The sequence below is a fragment of the Phaseolus vulgaris genome, chromosome 2, assembly GCF_051622355.1.
Source record: "Phaseolus vulgaris cultivar YP4 chromosome 2, ASM5162235v1, whole genome shotgun sequence".
NCBI lineage: Eukaryota > Viridiplantae > Streptophyta > Magnoliopsida > Fabales > Fabaceae > Phaseolus > Phaseolus vulgaris.
Window position 1 is genome coordinate 777,588 of NC_143499.1, and position 24,762 is coordinate 802,349.

Sequence of the window (24,762 nt, forward strand, 5' to 3'; positions counted from 1 at the left end):
TTGTCTATAATTTTTTTAAAAATACTTAAATTTGCTTCATAATAATATTATATGATGAAAAAGAGAAACATATGTACAAGTTGCCGACAAGTTCATGTAGTCCAAGAATGTTCATGTTTATGCTCATACAATTGTATTTATTTTCTGTCCACATTGCAAATTGCAGCCTCATATTAACTGTAACACTCTCAACATTTTCCTTCTTTTCACACTATCTTGCTTTCATCACACAACTAGTTCTCTCATATATTTTAAATTAAAATGATCACATATGAATAAAAATATTACGAAATTGAATTTTAAATATAGAACTAATATTATGAAAATATAAAAGTAAATTAGAATTCCTTCCTGATAAGGTTAGAATGGTGTTCCATTCTGAGAGACATTACTTAAACAATTGGCAATCTGTGATAGAGGAAGAAGAAGAGCGCGTAAAGGTGACGGTGATTGATGTTAATCATAGCATAGTAAACTAACTACTTGCCTTAAAGTCATCAATATTAAATTATCAACGCTAATGGGATTTGATTAGTTATGAGTTGTTGTATTTAATTCAATTTAGGTTCAATCTTCAATGACTATAAAAGACTATTAGTGTCTGGTTGTGTAGTTAAACATACATTAATGTTGCGTGAATCCTTTATATTCCTAGATGAAGTTTAGAGAACTATTGAAGGTTTCGTCTTTTTTTTTTTTCGGGTAGGTTGTTAAAGTTTTACTGTGATTCTCGTGGCCTTTCACGCTACTCCTTCGACTCTCAGTCTCTCAATATCGGGTGAATGTCAAATGGGAGAGGTACCTACAGAAGGCATTTCTCAAGTCAGTAAAGAGGATATTCGGCACTCGGATGTGTATAATAGTAATGACGTACCTTTCTTCTTGGAACGTGCGTTATTTATATTATTTTAATAGACTTACCTTATTGAGTCTGATTAGTGGAATGAATCACACTTATGGCTGCATTACCTAATTCTTAATGATAATTTAACTTTACTGACTTTGGTTTGAGCTTTAATAGTTTTCCATGAAGTTTCGGTTAGCTCGGTTAGGGAAACCTCGGTCTATACCATTACACTTTCAATATTGTTTTGTTATAATTTTACATTTCAAATTTCTTTAGCATTAGGCTTTATGTGCATGTTACACAGTTTTTCACACCATTTTTTTAGTTGTTGTGAAGTCACTGTCCTTAATATAAGTTTATGTAAACTATAGTATATAACTCGAAATTTTCAAGATCAGCTTTTTAATTTCAAATTCTTCTGGAAGGTGTCCCTAAGACCCTTCAAATCTGAATTGTGATGAAGTACTGTTGAAGTTTCCATGTGGGCATGAATAAAAAGGAAATTTTTCTTCCTCTTTCTTGCTCTATGCCACATTCCCACTTGCGCCTGGTTGGTTGTACTTTTCCCATCACTCAAAAAAGTTTTTAATATTATTTTGTGTTAAGTAAACCATAGTCAAAGGCATGAGTTATGAGAAGTTTTACTATTTTCTGTTTTGTACGTTCCCCCAACGCGTTTGATTCTTCATTTCAACACTTGAAAACTCTGAAATTGTTATCTTCACACATAGTGCTAGGGTACTGGGCCTCTCTCTTCCTCATCCTCGCATTTCCTTCTCTCTGTGGGACCATTTCTTCTTCTTCTTCTTCTTCGTTCTTTTCTTATTAATTTCAGAGTTTGTCAGCTTCTAAATCAGTACGTGATGAGAGAGATGGAGAGAACATAAATAAGCATATAAGGTGGATCAGCTAACCAATGGGTCTACAGCTGTCCCAGACAGACATGATGAAATCTTAGTTTACTTTAGTTGTCCATTTGAACTAAGCATCATCCATTTAATGTAAGTGTCAATTTTTGTTTTGTTTAATGATAAGGTTGTTCCTTGTTACTGACACCTTCTCATCATGTGGGCCACTGCCACATCTCGGCTATGATTCTATGCTTTATTTTTATCCATCCTTCTTTTCATAATTGCATTCTTTCATGCTAAACTAATGTGTATTTATTAGCTTCTGCATTTGGGGCATGGTAAATGGTTTGTATTGTTATTCAAGTTTTTGTAGTTTTTGCTATCAATTATTTACTTTGTTGGTTGGTTGAATTGAGAGTGAAAATTTTGTGTTAGTTAAGATGTAACACTAGTGTCCTATGTTTGATGATGCCCTCTCGTCATTTACATTTTGGTAAATTGCAACGTAAGTGTGTGTCTGCTGAAAATGACATGGTTTTATTGGACTTGCCTTTTGGGTTTGTAACGAGATTTCAACCAAGGGTGTTGTGTTTTATGCTTTTAATTATTTTCAGAAAATTGCGACGTGGTGTGAGGACCAGCAGCATAATTTTCCTTCTGCAAGTTGCGGTTGTGGATGAGTTGCTGAGATACTCACACATTTTCTGTCCTTTTCTGTTTGGTTCCAATACGGATCTTCCTCCTCATTCGCATTCACTTAATCCCCTTTTTTCGTATTCTTACCATGGCCTCATATTTAAATATTAACTGCCAATAGGGGCCAAATTAATGTCACTGACTGATTCCATATTTAAGAGCTTGTGCTTCTAAAGTCCAGCATAACACGCTAGTGTCTTTCTGGGTTCTGTTGTGGTCTTTTGACCTCAAACAATGAAGGCAAGGAGAGGAAAACGCTCTGAGGTAAGGCTTAACATTACCATGCTATGGAACTTGTTTTTTGGTACTTGCAGAATTCCTCATTTCATTTTATTGCAGGCTTTCTGGCCTTCCATTGTGATGAAGAAATGGTTAAACATCAAGCCCAAGGTGAATGACTTTAGTGAAGATGAAGTGGACACTGAAACTGAGAGTGAAGATGATGGTATGCTTTGAATTTTACCTTATTATTTTTTTCTGTTTAGTTTGATAGTTTTCAAATTTTCCCATTTGCTTCTTTCAATTTTCATCCAGCTTGCTCTCCTAGAGTCTCAAGAATGCGTGAAGATAAACCCCCCCTTAGAACACAAGGGGTTCCATCCAAATTCTCAAGTCAAAGATCAGGCAAGTCTCCGTTCCTTTTCAGCAATCTGGTTCTCTTTTGAAGATAAATGGAAAAAGAAGAATGATTCCATTAACTGTGGTTTTAATATTGTTTGACATTTTCTTTTCTCTTTTAGACCTTTTGCCACGCTTCATAGAAATTTGTAACTGTAGCTTATTGTGAAATTAAGAATCTTAAGAAACATCTTGTCTTGGCTTTCATAACTTTGCTTGTAACTGGAGTCAAATTTAGTCAATGCTACACATAACTTTAAAGACAATTTTAAGTCAATCATCTTGTTTTATGAATTCAAACGATTGTTATTATCACCTGACACCATTAACCGTGATTTGATATCATGTAATTCAGATGCATCTTGTAAGGGCCAGAAGGCAAGACACAGAAGAGGAAAATCTGAAACTCTGCGTGCTCAGTACATAAACACAAAGGAAGTGAGGTGTGCAGCTAACCTGGTTATGCAGCATGGCATTTAGACTTATATTAAATTGAACATATCAGTGACATGCATCTTAAATTTGGTTATTCTTCAGGGTAACAATTGGCACATGGAATGTTGCTGGAAGACATCCTTATGAGGATCTTGAAATTGATGACTGGCTTTGCACTGAAGACCCAGCTGATATTTACATTCTTGGGTGAGTAATCTGAGTTTCTGAAGTTACCAAATTTGCAGTAAACATCTTTTAATTTAATCATGCACCTTCTCTTGTTTGTACTTCCATGACATTTGTGTGATCTTTTTTTACTTCTGATTTCTGACACAAGAACAATTTTTGTTTAAGATGTACTATTCTTATTCTTGAAACTTTGTTTTTTAACCATGCCGAATGGTATCATATGATCCATGTACCGATCTCACTTGGTAGAACAAGAGTTTTAGTGCCCGCCTCTGGTGATTGTTGTAGTATATATCATCTATTGCATGGTTTTCTGATAACTGAAGTATTTGCTGCCTTTCACAGTTTTCAGGAGGTAGTTCCACTGAATGCAGGAAATGTGCTAGGAGCAGAAGACAATACACCCATCCAAAAATGGGAGGCAATCATTAGGAGATCTCTAAACAAATCTTCTGAGCCTGACAGTAAACACAAAAGCTACAGTGCCCCTCCTTCTCCAGTGTTAAGAACTTCTTCTGCAGCTGATCTCCTAGCAGACACTATGGACGTTGATAATCCAATTCCAATAGATATGATGATTGAGGAATTTGTAGGAACGGTACACAATAACGAGGTGAAACAGCAGGAAGTGAAGAGCATAATTGATATACAGAATAACTTGCAGTTGAGGAGAATATATGGCATTGATATTGACTGGCCTGAACGCTCATTAGATGCAATCCCACAAATTGTTGATTCCAACTCAAAGTTGCGGAGAGTACTGAGCAGTTCAGCTAGAATTGGCTTTAACAGGACTGAAAGTACTCTGATATATAGTGTTGGAATGAAACGCTCACACCACAGTTCTGGAAACTTGGACTTGTTGTGGGAAGAAGAGCAAGTGATACCTGAAGTAGTTGATTCTGTCTCTGAATTTTTATCAGCTGAGGATGGTGATACTTTCATTGAAATGGTGAACACCGAAGATGATAATGAACTGGGGGCGATGAAATCTTGTGGAAGTCCAATGTATGTTCGGATTGTGAGCAAGCAAATGGTAGGGATATATGTATCTGTTTGGGTTCAGAGGAGGTTGAGAAGGCACGTTAATAATTTGAAAGTTTCCCCGGTTGGAATTGGTCTTATGGGCTACATGGGAAACAAGGTAAGACATCATTATGGCAGACATATTTCAAAGCATTCTTGGCCATGAAGAATTGCATTTTAAGTGTTACTTACCAAGGCTTCATAAACACTAGAGAAATAAGTTTTATTTTTATGATCACTAACCATCAGTGATTATATTGTACCTACACCTTTTGACATGAGTGAATGTGATGAAACATTCTCACTGATGCAGGGGTCAGTTTCGATTAGTATGTCTCTCTTCCAGTCACGTCTGTGCTTTGTTTGTTCCCATTTGACTTCTGGTCAGAAGGAAGGGGCTGAACATAGGCGAAACTCTGATGTTCATGAAATTCTCAGACGCACTTGCTTCTCACCTGCCTTTGATGCAGATCAACCGCAAACAATCCCATCTCATGAGTAAGCTTTACTATGTCACCATGAAACTTTTTCCTTCTTCACAATTTTAGCAAACTTTTCCTTGGAGATACAATGTTCATCGATTGCTGTTGGTTGCTAACAGCCAGATTTTCTGGTTCGGGGATTTGAATTATCGTATCAATATGTTGGATGCCAATGTTAGAAAATTGGTGGCTCTAAAGAAGTGGAATGAGTTGATGAATTATGACCAGGTGAGACTTGTGCCTGCAAAATATGCCTAGTTTTCAGTTTTTACGGCAAGAAGATTGTATTTAGCTTCTTTTTTGGGTTTATTGTGTTACTACTTGAGATATATTACACAATGTTTTTGATATTATATTCTTTGTGATGATGGATACAATTTATCCTAGATAAATAATAATTGGTTCACCTAATTTTGTAGCTAAGCAAAGAATTGCGTATTGGGCATGTGTTTGATGGATGGAAAGAGGGGTTGATAAACTTCCCACCCACTTACAAGTATGAAATTAACTCTGATAGATATGTGGGTCAGAGCCCAAAAGAAGGGGAAAAAAGAAGATCTCCAGCATGGTAAGAATATTTTGTTGCTACATATTATAAAAACTATTGAATAGGCAAAGTAGGTGGCAATATTTTAATCTGGGGCAAGATTATGCAGGTGTGATCGTATATTGTGGCTAGGAAAAGGAATAAAACAACTACAATATGGACGTGCAGAAATTAAGCTCTCAGATCACAGACCAGTCAGTTCAGCCTTCTTGGTTGAAGTTGAAGTATTTGACCATCGCAAGCTAAAAAGAGCTCTAAATTTCACTAGTGCAGCAGTTCACCCAGGGATCTTCCTTGATGAAGATGGAGAAATATAATCATATTAGAAATTCATTCAATTGAACTACAATCCTATACTATATACCGGTAAATATAGTCTTTTACATCTTTTCCTTGCAACAATCCAATTTATGACATGCTGTGTAGGATATGCTTTTGCATGATTGTGCATTTTCAAAGATTTGGTTGAACATAACTCAGTCAGTTCAAAACAAATTTTGGAGTTTGCTTGGTGCCATGAGGGTGTTGGAGTTTGTGTTTGTATCATGATTTAGCTTGCAAGTATGTGTTAACATGGATTTATTCTCCTGCAGGGTGTTAGGAGCACTCTTCTCAAGTTAGCTCAGAAAGAAGCATCCATTGAGATTAACAGTGAAATCAATCATTTTGCCATTCTAAGTTGCATAGGAAGCCACTGAGATAGTTATAACAGTAAAGTGTATATACTCATACAAAAGGATGATTTTGGGACCTTTTTTTCATCCATAGTAAAAAGTCATTATTTGATTTTGGCCTCATCAGTTTTGTGTGCCATTTATTTTATATTTTTGGACAATAAACATGGGGGTGAGTGATTTTTTAACAGTGCACAAGTTCTGTATAAACTACTATTGATTTCAGCATTGAACTTCAAGCATTAACAGGAAATAGCCTTGGATGGTTTTGGTGTGATGTTGCAAATTAGGTTCTTGTTAATCACAAAAGTTGTGCCTTAAAATCCTCTTATGCTTTTAATTCTGAGAGAGTCAATTTCAAACTGTTCCATAAGTTTAAATGTTACTTTTAATTCCAATTCACATTTCAGAACATTTACTACACTATATTCAATCAAGATCTTAATGATTAATTTTTTTATTGAAACAAAATTATCAAAGATTATTATTTTTATATTCATTTAACATTATCAAGATTTAACAAAGTCTAGTGGTATTCAATTGAAAATTTAACAGACTAAAAAGAATAATCAGATATTCAATATCATTCAGATTTCAATAGATTAATTACTGGACATTTAATGATTTTATGTGATCTTTTATTTGCATGTATAAATATAACTGTCATGAAAAAATTTATGTGAAAAATTTTCATATATAGTTCTCGATTATTACTTTTTACCCTCAATTTGATTTATTGTTACTGTTATATATGATTGTGGAATAAATAAAAAGAATTTTTTTTGAATCTGTCTCTTATACATTATATTGATATTTGAATTACTAGTTTTTTTGAACATTTTCTTTAATTACACTGACATGATAGATTTTCATTAATATGGTCTAAACTCGCCTGTAGTCAACTAGTTAAGAATTTGATGAAAAATGACAAATAAGAAAAAAAATTATAGAAAAATATTTACCAATTATTTATATTATTTAGTTTAAAAGTAAAAGAATTCTCACTATACATTAAACGAGTACTCATAATTACTAAAGGAAGAGGTGGAAAGATTAGAGTGTTGAAACATGAAGTAATGGAATTTTTTAATCACATATTTATACAGCTATTTGTTAATATTCCCAATAAAATCATCAAATGACTTTTTTTAATTGCTAAATAAAGAAAGGAGTAAAAGAATTAAAAGAGTTGAAATATATCAAGATAGTAAAAAATTCTTATTAGATATTTATGTGAACATAATTTAATTACCTAATTGTTTTTGCCGATTGATTCTAAAGATAAATCCTGGCTTTGTTTATCTCTGTTGGAATTTGCTATTCCCTTTTGAAGTACAGGCTTATAAGAAACAAAAAGTAGTGAGTTTCGGTCTTAGAAATAGCGTATTTATCTCAAGTGAAAGCATACTCAACAGAAAATACACTCTCTTAGTACTCATGTACCAGCATGAGAGACCCAACCACATGGCCCTCCAACCAGGCCCAAGAGCTAAGTTGACCCGCCTATGGCAAGTGCTGAGGTCCGACCTCCGAGTGCTGAGTTCTGAGCGCTCTGGTCCAGTACAATAATATATAAATTAAGTTTTATAAAATGTAATTTGTGAAAAAATAATCACATTCTTATATTATAAAATATGCATAACATTTTTTACATAAAAGTCATTTAAAATCTCAATTAACACTCTGTAATTGTTTTTTTCTTTCTTTATATTAAACTTTAATACTTTTATGTTTTTAAATATATTCACTTTGTGTTGCTAGAATAGATTACTATAGTATCACGAAATAAACTTCTAAGTCAAATTTAATCATATAAAAGAAAACTCAACATTTCTTAACAGATTATGAGTATTGACTCTGTAGAACCAAGAAAACTCATACACCCAGCATAAACTTGTAGCACTAAATAATACAATAAACAAACAATTTGAATTGCTTTATGGAAAAGTAACATCAAAACAAATAATATATAATTTCGTCAGTGTTTTTTTGTAATTTTCAAACCAACCTTAGGGTGGATAATTCCCTCAGGAAAGCACCTTATGCCACCCAGCTACAGTGCTTACAGAACAAAACAGAGTTAAAAAGCAATAAACAGAAAGTCAAGATGGTTGTATCAACTCTTGGTGGAACCAAAACACCTGGGAAAATTCTCCTCCCTAAGGTTTGGTTTGAAAATGTAGAAAAAAACACACTAACAAACGGTACAAGAAAACATCATCAGAGGCTTCAGTTTAGGCACATAGAATAGAGCAGAAGCCTAATTCTGCTCCACCATTCATTCCCATTTTCCATCATTTCCTTCGATGGAGAGTATGAGGCTCACACTCTTCCTGATTGGTATTCTCTTCAATGCTACAACTCTAAGTGGCGTGGAACTTCTTGTTCATGACTACTACAAGGAGAAGTGTCCCTTAGCTGAAGACATCGTGAGACATAACGTGGAGGTGGCACTTTTGAAAGACCCTCGTTTCGCAGCCTCTCTACTTCGCTTACACTTCCACGATTGTTTTGTCATGGTAGTGACCATCTTCCTTTTCAGCTTTTCATTCTTCATGGCCCATGTTACTTTTTTTTGTTGTTGTTGTCTATTTGTCTGATGAAATGAACAATAGGGATGTGATGCTTCGGTGCTTCTGGACAGCGTGGAGGGCATGGCAAGTGAAAAACTGGCTGGGCCAAATGTGAACTCTTTACGTGGGTTTGAGGTTATAGACAAGATCAAGTATCTGCTGGAAGAGGAATGTCCTATCACTGTTTCATGTGCAGACATCCTTGTCATGGCTGCACGTGATGCTGTTCAACTGGTGCACAAAATGAATGTCATTACTTATCACACATGTATTGTTTGTTCTTTTGATTCACAATAATTTCTATTGTTGGCTTTTGCAGAGAGGAGGACCAAGATGGGAGGTCTTGCTGGGGAGGAAGGATTCTCGGGAGTCAAGTTTCAGTGGAGCTAATCTTTTCATCCCTGCTCCAAATTCCTCTTTAGAGGTTCTCATAGAAAACTTTAAGCAACAAGGCCTTGACATACAAGACTTGGTAACTCTATCAGGTATACTTAATTCCTTACTCAAGTGTATTCAATCAGAATTGAAAATTACTGAAGTGAAATATAATTGTGATTAGAGAGTAATACAAAGAGTAACTAAATTCATCTGTTCAAACAATTCAATCAATAATTTGGGACACTGAAAAAAGAAGAGATTATACAACTAATGAGGAGGAGTTCATGGTGAACAAAAAACAGGTAGCCATACTATAGGAAGAGCAAAATGTCTAAACTTCAGGCAGAGGATATATGAAGCAAAAGAGGAATACCACCATGGCTATGATCACTATAAGCGGTACACAAACTTCAGGAGAATTCTGCAGTCCATTTGCCCTATTGAGGGAAGGGACAACAAATTTGCACCCCTTGATTTGCAGACCCCCAAAAGGTTTGACAATCAATATTTTATAAACATTCTTGGAGGGAATGGCTTGCTAGGTTCTGATAATGTTCTTATCACCCAAGATTTGGATGGACAGATTACAGAGCAAGTGTGGGCATATGCCTCAAACGAAAAACTTTTCTTTTCTTCATTTGCTAAATCTATGATTAAGATGGGAAATATCAATGTTCTTACTGGTGATGAAGGAGAAATTAGAAGGAATTGTAGATTTGTCAATGCTTAGTAGTTATGTATTACTGCATATGGTCTGTTATAGACTAATTGTGACACAATCTTGTTATAGTTCCAATTGAGAATACATTATAAATGAAGTTAATCACATGGCAAATGATGGAAACAAAATTTAGGCAACCATGCAACAGTTTTCCACCCTCTAATTGATTCTGTGTTGCATGTCTTAAAAGATCAAAATTGCAAGTAGGAAAACATTTCATTTCAATACACAAAAGGGGATGATAATGATAAATTGTTATAGTAGTTGAAAGATGCTATCAGACTCAAACCATGTTAATGTTTAAATAACAGAGAAAAAAAAAGGGGCATCAGTTCTCCAAGGTGATATACCATCAATGAATGTAATTCAGATGCAAATTACCCATTTGTTAGATGAGATTCATCACATGCCCATTTCAAACAGGGGAAAATTGTTGTTAAATTATTTAAAAAATAGGAGTAAATATAAAAATAAATAAAGAAGGGAAGAACACAGGAGAGTGGCTATGTCCGAAAGGCCACCGGAGACAGTCCACCGGAGACAGGCCTCCGGCATCTCATCTATACATTGAATCGTATTACATAAACCTTGCGATGCTATATTGTGGACAGAGGAGAAAATGGCTTGTGACACTTTATAGATACATATTAGGGTTTCGTACTAGGAAGTTGGAATTTTGATTAGATTTTGGGCCATGCCGTTGTGTACTACAGGCCCAATCTTATTTTTAAATTTAATATTCTGGATTTTTTGTTTTCAAAATGTATTTTTTATTTGGGATTTATTTTTCTGGAATGAGATTTTGATTTTCGAAATGTATTTTTTAAAAATTTAAAATATAGGGTAATTTTGGAAATTTTAAAAAATGATAGGGTGTAAGTTCTAATTGGTATGATGAAGGAAGAATTTGCCTAACATAAAAGGAATTTTTGTTAATATATTAATATCTTTTATTAATATCAAGTGTTCTAAAATAAATTAAGATTGTTGCAGTTTAATATTTTTTATTTATTTTTAATACCTTATGAACAAGTATTTAAAAGATAAAAAGTAATTTTTCGATCATTTCTGTATTATGTTTTTATACATTTAGTATATTGGGCGTTTTATTGATTTTTATTCACCATTTTACCTTTTCTTAGAAGAGTTTAATTCTGTTAGTTGAACAGGTGAGCCAGTGATTGAATTAATTCCGAAGTTATAAATATTAATGGATTTGATTACTAAAATTATGAAAATATCATTTTAGTAATTTTAAAATTATTAATGATAATACTGTCCCACGAGGTTGATTCACTTTAATTAGGATTTTAAATTTGAAACATCACTTAGCAATAAAATTAAATATTAAAAAAAAAGAATTTATTAAAGATAATACTTATATATTAATTTGATTTTGTAAAAGGTATCTACAATACAGAGGGAGTTCTCCTTGAATATGAATTAAAAAAATTATTAAACTGGTTAATTTTACTACAATACAATGTGAAGAATTATTCTAAATTACATTTAGAATGTTACTAATTTAGAATTAGTTGGGTGCAGGACTTTAGATTCTAGAATGATTTGACAACTTTCAGACAGTACTATTAGATCTGGCCATATCATGTCAGATTCAAAGCTATCCAAATTAACGTTTGAATCATGATAATCACCAACCAATCCTTTGAGTAGTTTTTTCAGTGTTCATCACCACTGCCTTCAGTTACCACTGTCAAGTGCATGAACTGAGAAGGAAAACCTGGGTCCATCAAATTAACAATTCATTACTGAAAAATGCTACTAACATAACTACCATCATGAACATGTCAAATAGTTTCAGCCAACAGGTTTGCTACCCAAAGAACAGTTAATTACGGGAAATAGTTCTTATATCAGAAACTGGAATGGTGTTTTGGAGTGATCACCTCATGAAATAAGCCACCTGAGACAACCTCAGTTGCAGGAGAGCTGTGATTTATACCCAGAAAACTACACAAGCACTTAGTAACAGTTAATAGCATGTTTTTTTGCCAAAATCAATTCAGATTTTCCATGTTGAAGGCACAACAACACACAGTTACTTTCAATTTTTCATGTGATCCACACAATTAATTATGCAGTGAAGGTCAACAACAGTTGCATTGTATTGTAGATCCATCAAAACGCAAAAATAATTATCAGATTACAAAGTATAGTTACAAAAACACTAAGATTCCTCTCATCCTTTGTCATACACATACGTGAACATGTTACACTAAACAAAATTAGTAAGTGTTAACATGAAACAGGAAACAGAAGCTGAGATTTTATACACATTGCAACGCAGGCAAACTTTGAAAGTATGTTAAAAAAAGTGGTAACAGCCAACAACAACCTTGAGCTTGCTAAGAGGTAGCAGCCTTAATGGCTTTCTGCAACTCAGATTCCACATCAGTGGCCACACTCTGCGATTTGTTTGGCTGCACTTTTTTCTCATCCTCTTGTCTTCCACTCTTGTAACTTCTTCGACGCTGCAACTCCCCAGAAGAGGTTTCACTCACTTTGTTTGGTTGCAGCACCATTTCTTTTCTGGCGGTGGAAATTCCCATTTTCATCTCATCCAATAAACGCTTCATCTCCCTATTTTCCCTCTCCACGTTCTCCAAATCTCTCCCCATCCAAAAACACATTTCCTTCAAATCAATTTCAGAACCGACCCTTTTCTTCTGACTATTACTGTTACTACTCTCTTTCTCATCCTCAACCCTTTCTAACCGAATCTTATTAACGGTTAAGCTCGGCATTTTGGAACCAAAATTCCGGGGAAAATTCACCCCCCAGCGGAAGTTCAAGAAGAAACCTTTCGTAACAGGCACCAGCGTCTGAGCCATAACCCTAACGGCAGGAGAGAGAGCGTGTTTTGCATCGTTCTTAGAGTTTTCCAAAACGTTAGGGTGTGATTGGTCTCTGTCACCGCATGGTTCCAATTTCAGATTCTGCCAACCCGAGGAAGATTCATTGGACACAATTTGAGGTGTGGGAGGGAGAGGAGAAGGGGGTGGTGGGGTATCGGAGAAAACGGTTTTGTGGAGAGAGAAGTGGCCGAATTGGGGTTTGAATTGGAGAGAGAAAAAAGGGGTTGGGGTTGGGGAGAGGGAGAAGTTAGCGGAGAAGACGAGAGGGGAGTGGAGCGGGGAGCCGAACAGGCCCAGGCCCGATTTAAGGGAGAGGGTGAAGGGTTGGGAGGCGGTGGGCGTGTAAGAGACTCTGAGGGATGGGCCTGATGTGAAGTTTGAGGAGAGTGCAAAGGAAAACTCGGAAACGGAGTTGGTGGCGGTGGTGGCGGTGACGGCTGAAAGAAAGGGCTTGTTCAGTATAGTAATGGGTACCTTCGCCGTCATGATTTGTGCGCTGTGTTGCTCGTGGTTTTCATCACCCTGGAACTTCAAGGACAGCTTCATGGTGTGTGGTGGTGGTGCGGTGATGCTGCAACCACCGTGCTATGCAAGAGACAGAAGATGAAACCAACGATCTCGTCTTTGGGCCAAACAATATCATGGGCTCTAATCTTTCTATATAGAACCCAGGCCATTGAATTCTGCAACCACATATATTTTTTCTGCACCCAATAAAAATAAATTTTCAATTTTACCAAATATGTATTCTAAATTGTGCATTATGAAATATATTTCCGAATACATTCTAAAATACACATTTTATAATTAATTTACATTTCGGATGAAAGTATTTTCTAATTTGATATTAGCTTATGTAATTTGTAACATTTTTTTAAAATTGTTTTTGGATTCTATAAATCGTTTGTCTAAAAATATTTTTAAAAAACGAAAAAAATAAGGACACTTAAATTAATAACAAATGTAAGAAAGAATGGAGGTCCTCTGGGGTACCGGACTAAGATAAAATGAAAGAAGGAAAAAGGAGTGTGGAATTTTAAAGATTAATTTATTTTTTTATGAAGAAAAAAAAATGTAAACATTGAGTATTGGAGTGTCGCAATAATGTATGGAGGGCTTCTTCTTCCCGCACTCCCACTGCACTCTCACATTTTTCTTCTTGCACCCCACAATTAAATATTTCTAACATTAATCTTGATCTATAATTTGAAAAGGGGTACCGTGCTGCATTTTCACTGTCACTGTTCATCTTTATCCTTGAGTATCAAATGTTGTGGAGGGTCTTTGTAATTGTTCGGAGCAAGGTGGAGGAGTACGCAACGTTGCCGAAATGTTGTTTGGGTTATAGAGGTAAGAGTTAAGTTTTTTTTAGGAGCACGGTGGTTATGGGGATTTCGGGGTTACCAGATATTGGGATCCGGTAATATATTTCAGATTCATGAATCCAAAATTGATTAAATTGTGTGTTCCGGATGATGGGTGTTCCAGAAGGTAAAATGCATAAATTGTTGTTTTTCGGATTGTGGAATCCAGAAGCCTAAATTGCATTATGGATTGGTGGATCCATAATTGTTTTTGTGTGTTATGGATTCCTGAATCCGGAATGCATCACTTGCATTATGGTTTTATGAATCTGGAATTGGTTTTTTGTGTTATGGATTCCTAAATCCGGAATGGTCTTTTTGAATTATGGATTATTATATCCATAATGATTTTTTTGACTTATGGATTTATGGATCCGTAATGCAATGATTTAGTTTCATTTTTTTTTTATTTGTAGAAACATGGACAGTAGTGAAGAATTTGAATAAGAATTATATGATGGGGTTGGTGTGTAAGATGATGATGATATTGAGAAGTCATCGAAGATATATGAATGTACAGATGTGTTTACTACATATGAGGTAAAGTTAAGTTTGCAAAGTATGTTGTCCAACTGCTCATACATGTGGGTCAAAGCAGCTGCTGCCCACGAGTATCCTCCGGTGTGCCTTAAATCTACAAATAATCCCAAGTAGGATACACTAACCGACGTAGCACTCTTATCTGCAAAGATGGTGCAACCTACTAGGTGTAGCAAATATGCCCGTGCAGCCACACTCCATTGTCACCTGGTACATGCGTCATCATACATCTCCCTCAACCAGCTTAAGCGCACATGTCCACCTCAACAATGACGAGTCTTAGCAGCTGCTACTCCTCAATCTACACGAAGTGAATCAACAAGCAAATCAATCGCCGCAACAAATTCGACACATCATCTAATGTGATGGTTAAATCACCCACAAGCAGATGAAAGGATTTTTTGTCTCTGCGTGCCACCTTTCTACAAAGGCACATAACAACCCTTTGTCTATCGTGTCATAGCTTGCCCCAACAAATCCACTGTAGGTAGTATATGAGGATGAGAAACACCCATCTTACTCATTATTCGGCTATGAGACACCAATTTTAACTCTACTCAATCCTAATTTAATCAACCAAAATCATATAAAATATACAATTTAATCAACACAAATCATATCAAATTAACAGGGAACACTCTAAATCACCAAAAAGAAATGTGAGATTGAAAGGAGAATGCTATGGAGGTGTCGTTGTTACGCTATTGTGGAAGAGGAAGAAAAACGGCTGCGCAAATGAGAAGATCAGTCGCTGCCTTCGTTTTAGGGTTTTTTTAGATTAGGGATATTTTTGGAATTTTAAAAACTAATAAGGGTGATTTCGTCTTTGCATAAGAGTGTGGGGGTGCACGAAGAAGCAACATTTTTTATACAGAACCCGAGCCTTTCAATTCTGCACCCTCATATATTGTTTCTACACCCCATAAAAATTAAATTTCCAATTTTACCATTTAGAAATATGTATTATGGATTGTGCATTAATACATTATAGAATACACATTTTAAAATATATTTTCAGATCCAAAGATACATTATGAAATGTGCATTCCAAAATGTACACAAAACATCAAAATAGGTTTTGGATTGTGCAAGTCATAATCTACAAGAATTATCATACAATCTAAAATAAGGTTGTTTTATAAATATGAACCAGTAATATTTTTAAGATTTCACTAACCCATGGGGATGCAGCTTCAAACCATGGGGTATATAATGCAATAGCCTACAACCTATAGTGGACAATGTGAGTTTTCTTTCATTAGCAATTTAAGGTTTTTACTTCATGCAACCCTTACTTTTTAAAATACTAGCTTTTCCCTTGAGAGTTTGTTTAAAAGGAATGAATTTATGGAATACGTGATTTGTGATAATGGCGGTTGAAGGTTGGTGGTGTACAAAGATGACACTTCCAATGATGTATGGTGGTGTTTTTTTAGAAGCAATACTAGGTGGTTTCATGTGTGGAAGGACGCTATTTTTTTAGTTTTGGTGGTTGAAATGGTGAAGATATGACTACCAAACTTCAGAGTCCAAAAAAAGGCTTTTAGAATGAGTTTGTTGAACACGCCTTTAAAATTGATTTTTGTCAGAAATAGATGACGATTTTTACACAGGGATATCATATGAGGTCGATGCACATTATTTTGAGCATGTTGATGGCTTGCATTCACAACATGATAGTTCTTTTATCTGAAAATCTAGCAAATGAGTCATGAAAGACACTTTTGAAACAAAATCAATTCATTTGCTCAATGAATTTCCTGTAGGGATTCAACCATACATAGTTGATGTTGTTGATGTAAAAGTTGATGATCATTATGATCATCATGTTGTTGGGAATGGGAGAGGAGTCATGGGTTATTGTGCGCATGAACTTCCTTAAATAAATTAGTCAGTGACATTATAAATATGTTGATTTGTTTGGAAATGATGAACAATATGAATATTTAGAAAACTTGCTAGATGTGTCGTTGTATTTTGGTCCCATCATACAACCATATATTTGACTCAGTTGTCTTAATTTTCAAACAAACACTTATTAAATGGATAAGCATATCAAATAATAGATATATCATTGTTAATTGTTATAATGTAATTTTTCTTGTTCATTAAATTATTATTTTTCCAATAACCCAACCAACATCTGATATGAGTCATCATTGGATTATTCATTTGGCCACGTTTTATGAAAAATATTTTGTGCATGTATAATACAATATACAAAATAAATTAAAACTTGTAGTGGTGTTCCTCCCTATGTTCAATGAAAATGATTTGTTTTAGGTGGTGGCAATGCAACAACTACAACATCATAACTAAACGCAGGTAGAGAGGGAAGAAATGGAAGCACAAACTGGGGAAAAACACAAGGAAATGGACCAGCAACAGAGCACAATGTGAAAGAAGAAAAGAGAAAATTGTAGGGTTTAATTAAAAACTCATAAATATATTTATTGTTTATAAATAATAATAATAATATAAACATATTTATATATCTTTAATAATAAAAAATATTATTAATATTAAAAGTCAAATACATACATTTTCTTTCTAATCGAAACAAACCATAAAAGTCAAATTTTGTGCATGTAATTAAGCAATGGTGTTAAATAAATAGTTTAGTAAATTGATTGTAGTGGATAAAAGCGGTTAACAGAGTAATCCATAACCTCAAACAGTGCCCAGTCTCTGGTGGTGGCCTGAGATAACAACGAAATATAGAACACAAGGTCAGTGGAAGCTGGTTGGTTGGAACTGCAAGAAACAAATTAACAGAGAGACTTGTTTGTTTGGCTGCAATAGCTGATGCTACTCTCTCGAGCAATAAACATGGCAACCATTCATCTCTCTTCAGCAACTTCCTCGCTCTTCCAATCCGATCTCTCTCCCTCCAAACACCGAACCAAACGCATCCCTAAAATCACCATGGTAACAAACCAAGTCCAAATCAACTCCTCCAACGGCTCTCCCTCCCTCGTAAGTTACTTGCAATTTCCGCAAACGAATCTCACTTCGCTATCTCTAACCTAACCTCTCTGTGTTGTTCAATTCATTGCGCAGGGCAACGCGAACTCTTCGCTCGAGGTTCAGGTCAGTGATTGCGGCGCGGCGAATTCCGAGGCGCGGAAGAAAACTAAGATCGTGTGCACGATAGGTCCATCCACGAGCTCACGTGACATGATATGGAACCTGGCTGAAGCCGGAATGAACGTGGCGCGTTTGAACATGTCGCACGGGGACCACGCATCGCACCTGCAGACCATTGAGTTGGTGAGAGAGTACAATGCTCAGTTTCAGGATAAGGTCGTAGCGATCATGCTCGACACCAAGGTCAACTCCTTCATATATAACTTCCGTTTTCGTCGTTTTAGCTCGACCTAATTGTGTCTGTTAACACTTCCGTTAGAGTTCCCACACACTAGAGATTAGGAAATTTCATATGTTAGATTTAAAATCCACTTTAATACTTTCAACTTCATTGTAAGCGTCAAAGTTAAAACTCACTTCCGCTGTTCTGAATTTCAATTTCCGTCTTTAAACTGTATTTTGGATTTGAAGACAGAGCGGGTTCGTCTTCGCAGGGTCCTGAAGTTAGAAGCGGTGATGTGCCTCAACCAATTTCACTTAAAGAGGGTCAAGAATTCTGTTTCACCACCAGGAGAGGGGTCAGCACGGAAAGTACGGTTAGCGTGAATTACGATGATTTTGTGAATGATGTGGAGGTTGGAGATGTGTTGCTGGTTGATGGTAAGAACGATGATCTCTTATTTGTGAATATTTTGCGCGCAAGTTTTGTGATTAATTAGTTGATTGTTAACCATGTATGGGCTACCCGTAAGTAATTTATTTTTTATAATCTCGGTGTTTTAGAGGAGTTTATTGAACTTTTTTATAACCGCCAATTTTGATTATCTTAAAAGAAGATTCTAATCCGGTCTGGTTATTGTTTTAGGAGGAATGATGTCTCTTTCTGTTAAGTCAAAGACAAAAGACTTGGTTAAATGTGTAGTTATTGATGGTGGTGAACTGAAATCTAGGCGTCATTTAAATGTCCGTGGAAAAAGTGCTACACTTCCTTCCATAACTGGTATAGTTCTGTTCTATTTATTGTTGACACTGTGCTTGGGCAATAAGTTTCTGTGATTCACTTGTAGCTGGATACTTTTTGAATGCAAATGCACTCACAATTTTACGCTCTGTTGCCTTATGTTTCAACTTCATAGACAAAGACTGGGAAGATATCAAGTTTGGAATGGACAATCAAGTAGACTTCTATGCTGTCTCATTTGTCAAGGATGCTAGAGTGGTGCACGAGTTAAAGGAGTACCTCAAAAGTAATTTTTTAGATGTCTAATTTCCTTTTTATGCTTTTGTATCTAGCTTTGTGCATGTGTGGAAGTTTCTTCTTTCTTGGTGTTTATTTATTGCTTCTCTAAAAGAAACCAATAATCATGTGCAATCATATATTATTAGATATCCGTAGTCATAACAATTGTCGGAAAGCCACTTTAATTACGGTCATCTGCCTGAATTGTGGTCACCCTTATCCCACCCTAATTGTGGCTTTCTGGGAGTTGTCTTAACTGTTGCATAGGGTGGTGTTTTAGTCCCTTGTCGACTACACCTATGACTTAAAAGTTTATAAAGCTTGGGTAGTTGATAGACACTTGGGTATTATGGGATTTCTAAGTATCATATTGGATAGCATGTGTTGCTTGGTAGAGTATGTAAGTGTTTGTTTGTACTCCTTGTGAGTACTTATTATGTTTTAGTACTGACACAGGATTCTAACTAATGAGAAAGTTCAGTGAAAAATTATAGGGTGTCTATTGCCTTATAAGCTGGTTTGAGTTAGGTCCTAACGAGTCATGTCATGACGTGTTGTTATTTGCTGTTGTGGACAGAGAGTACTCTCTGTAGAAAGTGAATCCCTGTATTGTATGTGATTTCTGTTTCCGCATTAAATTATATTTCAAAACAACTGTTAGTGAGACAGTTTCTAATTCTAATATAGAACTAATACGGAACAACGAATGCAGGACAAGTTATTCTGTAACACTACGATATATTCTATTAAATTCTATGTTACTGCTCCTAGGCCTAGCTTCTACCCATAACTGCAACATGACCATTATTATTAGACTTACATTCAATATTTAATAATACATGACTTCTCATGACAGTGATTATGGGTCCCATCATTCTCATTATCAACTAAATTATTGTAAACCTTTTTCTATAGGTTATAAGGCCGATATACACGTGATTGTAAAAATTGAAAGTGCAGATTCCATACCAAATCTTCATTCCATACTTTCTGCTTCAGATGGGGTTAGTTTCAAAATGTTCAGATCATGTATTGTAGATATTTCATACCTTCAATACTTTCAGTTAAAAGGGATTGAAATTTAAATTATGTTGGTGATCGATATTTTTTTAGTCATGTTTTTATTTATTTATTTTGGTCTATTTAGTATTCAACATATGAGAACTGGAATTGGTTACATGGAGGAATGGATACATACTATGTATAGTAGTTCTATACTTCTATCACTTATGCTTCATGTGAAAATAGTACCTGAAAAAAGAAACTGAAAAATGGAATATTTCAAGTTAATAGTCTCACTAATTCTATGAGAGGACTTGAAAATTCTAGTAATCCTTGTATAATGCACAAATTTAAGTAATGACTTTGCTGTTTTCTGGCCTAAGTTGATTAGGCTGTCAATTGTATTCTTCAAAATCTCAGCAATATGTGTCTCATTTTCTATGTTGGATACAAGAGGAACATAATTGCATCCTGAGCTGATTATGGATTGATTAGAAGTTACACGATATCTGTCCTGCAACCTATGACGGTACAATCATGTCATGGTGATGATTCTTTGATTATAGGATATACAATGCTTGCGTAATTTCAGGAGAAAAAGGTGGTTTTGTGGTGTGTGCTTGTTTGTGCACTATTGGTTGAAAATCATTTTTCTTGATTTAAAATATCAAATAACTTGGTTTAGTGGAGATTGTTCTATTAAGTTTTGGTAAGCATACTGATGATCTCTCTCCTTTAATGTTCACAATTAACTTTACAAATACATTAGACAATATCATTTTCAGGGCATACATTTATAGTAGATTCCTTTAGACTTAATTACAGATAGAAATGAATGTATTTGACAAATGCCTGAGTAAGAAAATCTACTGCATATCTTTTGACTAAGTTATGGTGAAACCTTAAATTAACATATAGAACTGATTTTACCTTTACTCTGAGCTGGTCTGAACCTGCTGTAGGTTTTTCAACACTTTCACAGTCTATATTTTGGAGAAAGCTTTTTAATGTTATTCAATATCATGAATATAATCAAGATCTTTATCTACACATAGCATCCAGTTTCATTTTCAGAGTTTTATTTATTTTTGCAGGCCATGGTTGCTCGTGGGGATCTTGGAGCTGAACTTCCGATAGAGGAAGTTCCTTTATTGCAGGTAATGTGATGCTCAGAGTAACATGGATTCCAGATATTTAAACTTATAAACCTGTGGTATGATATCTTATCTCTTTTTTACTTCCAAGTCATTTTCCTCTTGTTTCTTGCTATCTCTTGCTCCTACTTTAGCTAAACACTTCCTAAAATTGTTGGTGCCTACACTGCAAGCTAACATCTACTCTGCACAAGGCTTACTGTGACCACATTTTGTGAGACAAATTGCAATATGAAAGGCTGGTAACTTGAGATTAGAAAAAAGCAGATCATTTTCTGCTGCACTGCAAGCTTCCGGGAGCATTTAATGCTATTGTGTCCTTAAGATTTGTTGTTTTAATACTTCTATATTTAAAACTTTTTTTACCTATAAAAGAAAGTGCTTATTTGTGGCTATCGCAACAAACCAATAAACTGAAATAGAATATCAGAAGAGAAAATCTCTTCCTTTCCTCTGATGCTTCCTTGTGCACAAGTGAGTAAAATTGCTTGAAGATTATATTGTTATTATGACCCACTTATCTCAGCGCCTATTACAACTTACACAAACTAGATTATGGCATACTAGTTTCAAACTGATGCTTTTGTTCTCTACTTTAGTAGTTTTCTTTTACTATGCTTAATTCTGTGTTCTATGTAGTTCATTCATTCCCTTTTTTTTAATCAAGCAGGAGGACATCATAAGGAGATGTCAAAGCATGCAAAAGCCGGTTATTGTGGCAACAAATATGCTTGAAAGCATGATTAATCATCCCACGCCAACAAGGGCAGAAGTCTCGGACATTGCAATTGCAGTAAGACAAGGTGCTGATGCTATCATGCTTTCAGGAGAAACTGCACATGGAAAGTGAGTTTGCTATTACTTGGTGAACTTGTTTCCTATTTTTTTAAGCTGTTCAAACTTCTTTTAAGTATTCATATTTTACTATTTTCTGATAAAAGAAGAAGCATCATTAGAGAAGAGAATGAAAGATATACAAGTGGGGGATATGATATTCTCTTAGGAGAAACCTAAAAAGTAATAACAAATAGGAATGAATCTAAACTAAACAAATCCATTACTGTTTAATAATTTGCATTATTAAGTGATCTAAACTAAACAACTCTAAACTAAACAAATAGTTATTTTTTTTATTTTATGGAGTGCAATGTTTTCAGGATGGAAAACATCATTCATTATAAAAAGATACTTCTGTCCTAAATTGGCTACAAATCCCTAATTTTCCATCCTTTTGTATTTGTTGTGGATTGTTGTAATTACTATAGAACTGCTTTTCATTTGAAAATGTATTTAATTCGTTTTTTTTATCTCGGTTACATAAGAAGGTCTAACCTTTGTGTCTTGTGCTAATGAATTTATGCATTTAGTATACCTTTTTTTTTCAATAAATAAATTTAACTTAAGAGGATTGCAATTTGCAACTGCTTCAGATTTCCATTGAAAGCTGTTAAAGTTATGCACACGGTGGCTCTTAGGAATGAATCCACTGTTCAAAATGGTGTTGCTTGTCCAAGTCTGAGTTCCCATAATGTAAGTCCTCGGATAAAAATTAGGCACTTTTGGAGTTTTGTTTCATTTGTTGTAGAGGGTTTATTATTGATACATTTTATTGTAAATCGAGGATATACTAAAATCTAATTAATTTGTGTTTACTTGTTGACAGAGCCACATGGGAGAAATGTTTGCTTTCCATGCGACAACAATGTCTAATACTCTTAATACCCCCATTATTGTTTTCACCAGAACAGGATCCATGGCTATTCTTTTGAGCCATTATAGGCCTTACTCAACAATCTTTGCATTCACAAATGAGTAAGCATTAACAGGGTGTTATATATATATATATATATATATTATTTTTTAACCTTTATGCTTTACACAGTAATGTTTGCATTTGCACATGTATATGTATTTTCTGTGTTAATGTGCTATTAATTTTTATGCAACTAACCTGAAAATAAAAACTTTTCTTGATGAAATTCCCCGGTACTATGGTTTGTCCTTACTACCTTTTCAGGAGAAATAGTACTTTTTTTTATGTTTGGAAAATAAATACCTAATTTCCTGGGCTTTCAGCCTATGTATTATCTTGAGAAAAGCTAGCTTCTCTCTTGCCAACTCAAGTATTACAGATTATCCAATTAATTAATTTTCCTGTGCTCTCCCATCCTAGATGGAAACCCCTCCCCCCTACTTTTATTTTTATTTTTTTTTCTAAAATGATGTTATTATGCTTACATGTAAGGGGCTATTTTTCTCGGACATACCCCTCCACCCAAAAAATAAAGCTACACATTAAGAAGAAGAAAAAAATGAAGCTGGGAATCTGATAGGCAGTGATTTTTTCCTTTTTCCGCTTTCTAATTTTTGGAGGGCAGTATAGATGCTTAAGTTAATGTTCTATTGCACCCACACATTTATGATTTCACTATTCGCAGATCAAGGATTAAGCAGAGGTTGGCGCTTTATCATGGCATTGTGCCTATATACATGCAATTTTCAAATGATGCAGAGGAGACCTTCTCTAGAGCCCTCAAGCTACTTTTGGTTAGTTAGTAATATCTCCATCAAGTGCTCAGATATATTAATTTTCTTTCTATTTTTTCTTTTAGACGTTTATGAAAAGTCTCCATATTTCAGAGTAAGGGTCATTTACACGAGGGACAGCATGTTACTCTTGTTCAAAGTGGAGCACAACCAATCTGGCGTGAGGAATCCACTCACCACATACAAGTTCGTGAGGTTCACGAATAAAATTCTATGAAGGGTCTTTGTTCCTCATAAGTGTACAGTTTTTCTTCTTCTTCACTATCTTGTAATTAGTTATTCTTACTTTCAATAGTTATGGCTATTATGCACTTGAAACACCAAGGTTAGATCCTAAAGAAAATTTTCAAAATGCAAATATTTATCGGGAATTTCAGTATCCTCCATAAAGTTCTTTTATAACTAACTATGTATTTTGTTAATATGTCGTGTTTATATTTTTATCTTGGCTGAAAGAAATCACATTGACCTTGCTGTTTGCGCAACCATGGTGGGATATATTTATTTTGATTTGATATGATAATTGGGCATAGAGTTGCTCTCGACTCACAAGGTAAAGCTCTGTAATGCTGTCTTCTGCCGTTATTATGCCCATATCGCTAGAACTTGGGAGCTCGTGCACTGGTCACCTTATAATTTACTTATATGTTTAATTTGTTTCAACCTTTTTATCTTTCCCATTTTTTGCTCTATACGTATGAAAGATGACATTACATATATACACACACATAAATAATGCAAAATTTGATTCTGTGGACTGTAAGTATTGCCTGTTAATTCCTCTGATTGCTACGATAAATCTTCCGAATATTGATTCACTGCTGGGCGAGTTGTTGGCACCCTTAAGTGTATTTTGTAAATTTCTTTAATCACATGTTAATGTTGTATTTTTTGTAAGTGATATTGTAAAGAAAT

The 24,762-nt window shown here is 34.9% G+C and overlaps 4 protein-coding genes, 1 long non-coding RNA gene and 1 other non-coding gene across 9 annotated transcripts; 3 read left to right on the forward strand and 3 right to left on the reverse strand.

Annotated features, from left to right (window-relative positions):
• Positions 1–1,296: 1,296 nt before the first annotated feature.
• On the forward strand, positions 1,297–6,651 carry LOC137809981 (type I inositol polyphosphate 5-phosphatase 2). Of its 2 annotated transcripts, none has more exons than XM_068611077.2 (12): positions 1,297–1,848; positions 2,313–2,658; positions 2,734–2,839; positions 2,929–3,018; positions 3,368–3,455; positions 3,550–3,654; positions 3,982–4,780; positions 4,976–5,160; positions 5,264–5,372; positions 5,564–5,712; positions 5,801–6,057; positions 6,285–6,651. In XM_068611077.2, the coding sequence occupies exons 2-11, from the start codon at positions 2,629–2,631 to the stop codon at positions 6,006–6,008; spliced, it is 1,869 nt and encodes a 622-aa protein (XP_068467178.2). In that variant the 5' UTR covers positions 1,297–1,848; positions 2,313–2,628; the 3' UTR covers positions 6,009–6,057; positions 6,285–6,651. The 2 variants fall into 2 exon arrangements, with proteins under 2 accessions (XP_068467178.2, XP_068467180.2); XM_068611079.2 differs by having other exon boundaries at positions 1,565–1,848; positions 2,516–2,658.
• Positions 6,652–8,310: 1,659 nt separating this feature from the next.
• Positions 8,311–10,145, forward strand: LOC137809982 (Peroxidase superfamily protein). The gene is made up of 4 exons (XM_068611080.2): positions 8,311–8,884; positions 8,981–9,172; positions 9,258–9,423; positions 9,619–10,145. Exons 1-4 carry the CDS (start codon positions 8,672–8,674, stop codon positions 10,044–10,046), a joined length of 999 nt encoding a protein of 332 aa, XP_068467181.2. The 5' UTR covers positions 8,311–8,671; the 3' UTR covers positions 10,047–10,145.
• A 212-nt stretch (positions 10,146–10,357) lies between these two features.
• LOC137813124 (small nucleolar RNA Z101) lies at positions 10,358–10,452 on the reverse strand. Its single transcript, XR_011081359.2, has one exon. It is a non-coding gene; the product is annotated as a small nucleolar RNA Z101 (small nucleolar RNA).
• Positions 10,453–11,402: 950 nt separating this feature from the next.
• Positions 11,403–12,071, reverse strand: LOC137809983 (uncharacterized). The gene is made up of 2 exons (XR_011080828.2): positions 11,945–12,071; positions 11,403–11,778 (listed from the first exon to the last, which is right to left on the reverse strand). It is a non-coding gene; the product is annotated as an uncharacterized LOC137809983 (long non-coding RNA).
• A 60-nt stretch (positions 12,072–12,131) lies between these two features.
• LOC150028924 (uncharacterized) lies at positions 12,132–13,600 on the reverse strand. Its single transcript, XM_090298015.1, has one exon. The coding sequence runs from the start codon at positions 13,457–13,459 to the stop codon at positions 12,404–12,406; it is 1,056 nt and encodes a 351-aa protein (XP_090154141.1). The 5' UTR covers positions 13,460–13,600; the 3' UTR covers positions 12,132–12,403.
• Positions 13,601–17,440: 3,840 nt separating this feature from the next.
• PKP3 (plastidial pyruvate kinase 3) lies at positions 17,441–24,226 on the forward strand. Of its 3 annotated transcripts, none has more exons than XM_068611083.2 (12): positions 17,441–17,793; positions 17,878–18,147; positions 18,399–18,564; positions 18,770–18,904; positions 19,041–19,151; positions 20,060–20,148; positions 21,241–21,303; positions 21,971–22,146; positions 22,731–22,830; positions 22,964–23,112; positions 23,739–23,847; positions 23,941–24,226. In XM_068611083.2, exons 1-12 carry the CDS (start codon positions 17,623–17,625, stop codon positions 24,052–24,054), a joined length of 1,653 nt encoding a protein of 550 aa, XP_068467184.2. In that variant the 5' UTR covers positions 17,441–17,622; the 3' UTR covers positions 24,055–24,226. The 3 variants fall into 3 exon arrangements, 1 of the variants encoding a protein (XP_068467184.2); XR_016518313.1 differs by having other exon boundaries at positions 17,455–17,793; positions 21,241–21,359; XR_016518314.1 differs by lacking the exon at positions 20,060–20,148 and having other exon boundaries at positions 17,455–17,793; positions 21,241–21,359.
• Positions 24,227–24,762: the final 536 nt, after the last annotated feature.

Coding starts and splice junctions, on each gene's coding strand:
- LOC150028924 (XM_090298015.1), bottom strand. CDS start 13,459: ATGAAGCTGTCCTTGAAGTTCCAGGGTGATGAAAACCACGAGCAACAC.
- PKP3 (XM_068611083.2), top strand. CDS start 17,623: ATGCTACTCTCTCGAGCAATAAACATGGCAACCATTCATCTCTCTTCA. Junction 18,148..18,398: donor CGATCATGCTCGACACCAAG/GTCAACTCCTTC, acceptor TCGTCTTCGCAG/GGTCCTGAAGTTAGAAGCGG. Junction 23,113..23,738: donor ATCTTTGCATTCACAAATGA/GTAAGCATTAAC, acceptor CACTATTCGCAG/ATCAAGGATTAAGCAGAGGT.
- LOC137809981 (XM_068611077.2), top strand. CDS start 2,629: ATGAAGGCAAGGAGAGGAAAACGCTCTGAG. Junction 2,840..2,928: donor AACTGAGAGTGAAGATGATG/GTATGCTTTGAA, acceptor ATTTTCATCCAG/CTTGCTCTCCTAGAGTCTCA. Junction 5,713..5,800: donor AAAAGAAGATCTCCAGCATG/GTAAGAATATTT, acceptor AAGATTATGCAG/GTGTGATCGTATATTGTGGC.
- LOC137809982 (XM_068611080.2), top strand. CDS start 8,672: ATGGAGAGTATGAGGCTCACACTCTTCCTGATTGGTATTCTCTTCAAT. Junction 8,885..8,980: donor TCCACGATTGTTTTGTCATG/GTAGTGACCATC, acceptor AATGAACAATAG/GGATGTGATGCTTCGGTGCT. Junction 9,424..9,618: donor AGACTTGGTAACTCTATCAG/GTATACTTAATT, acceptor AACAAAAAACAG/GTAGCCATACTATAGGAAGA.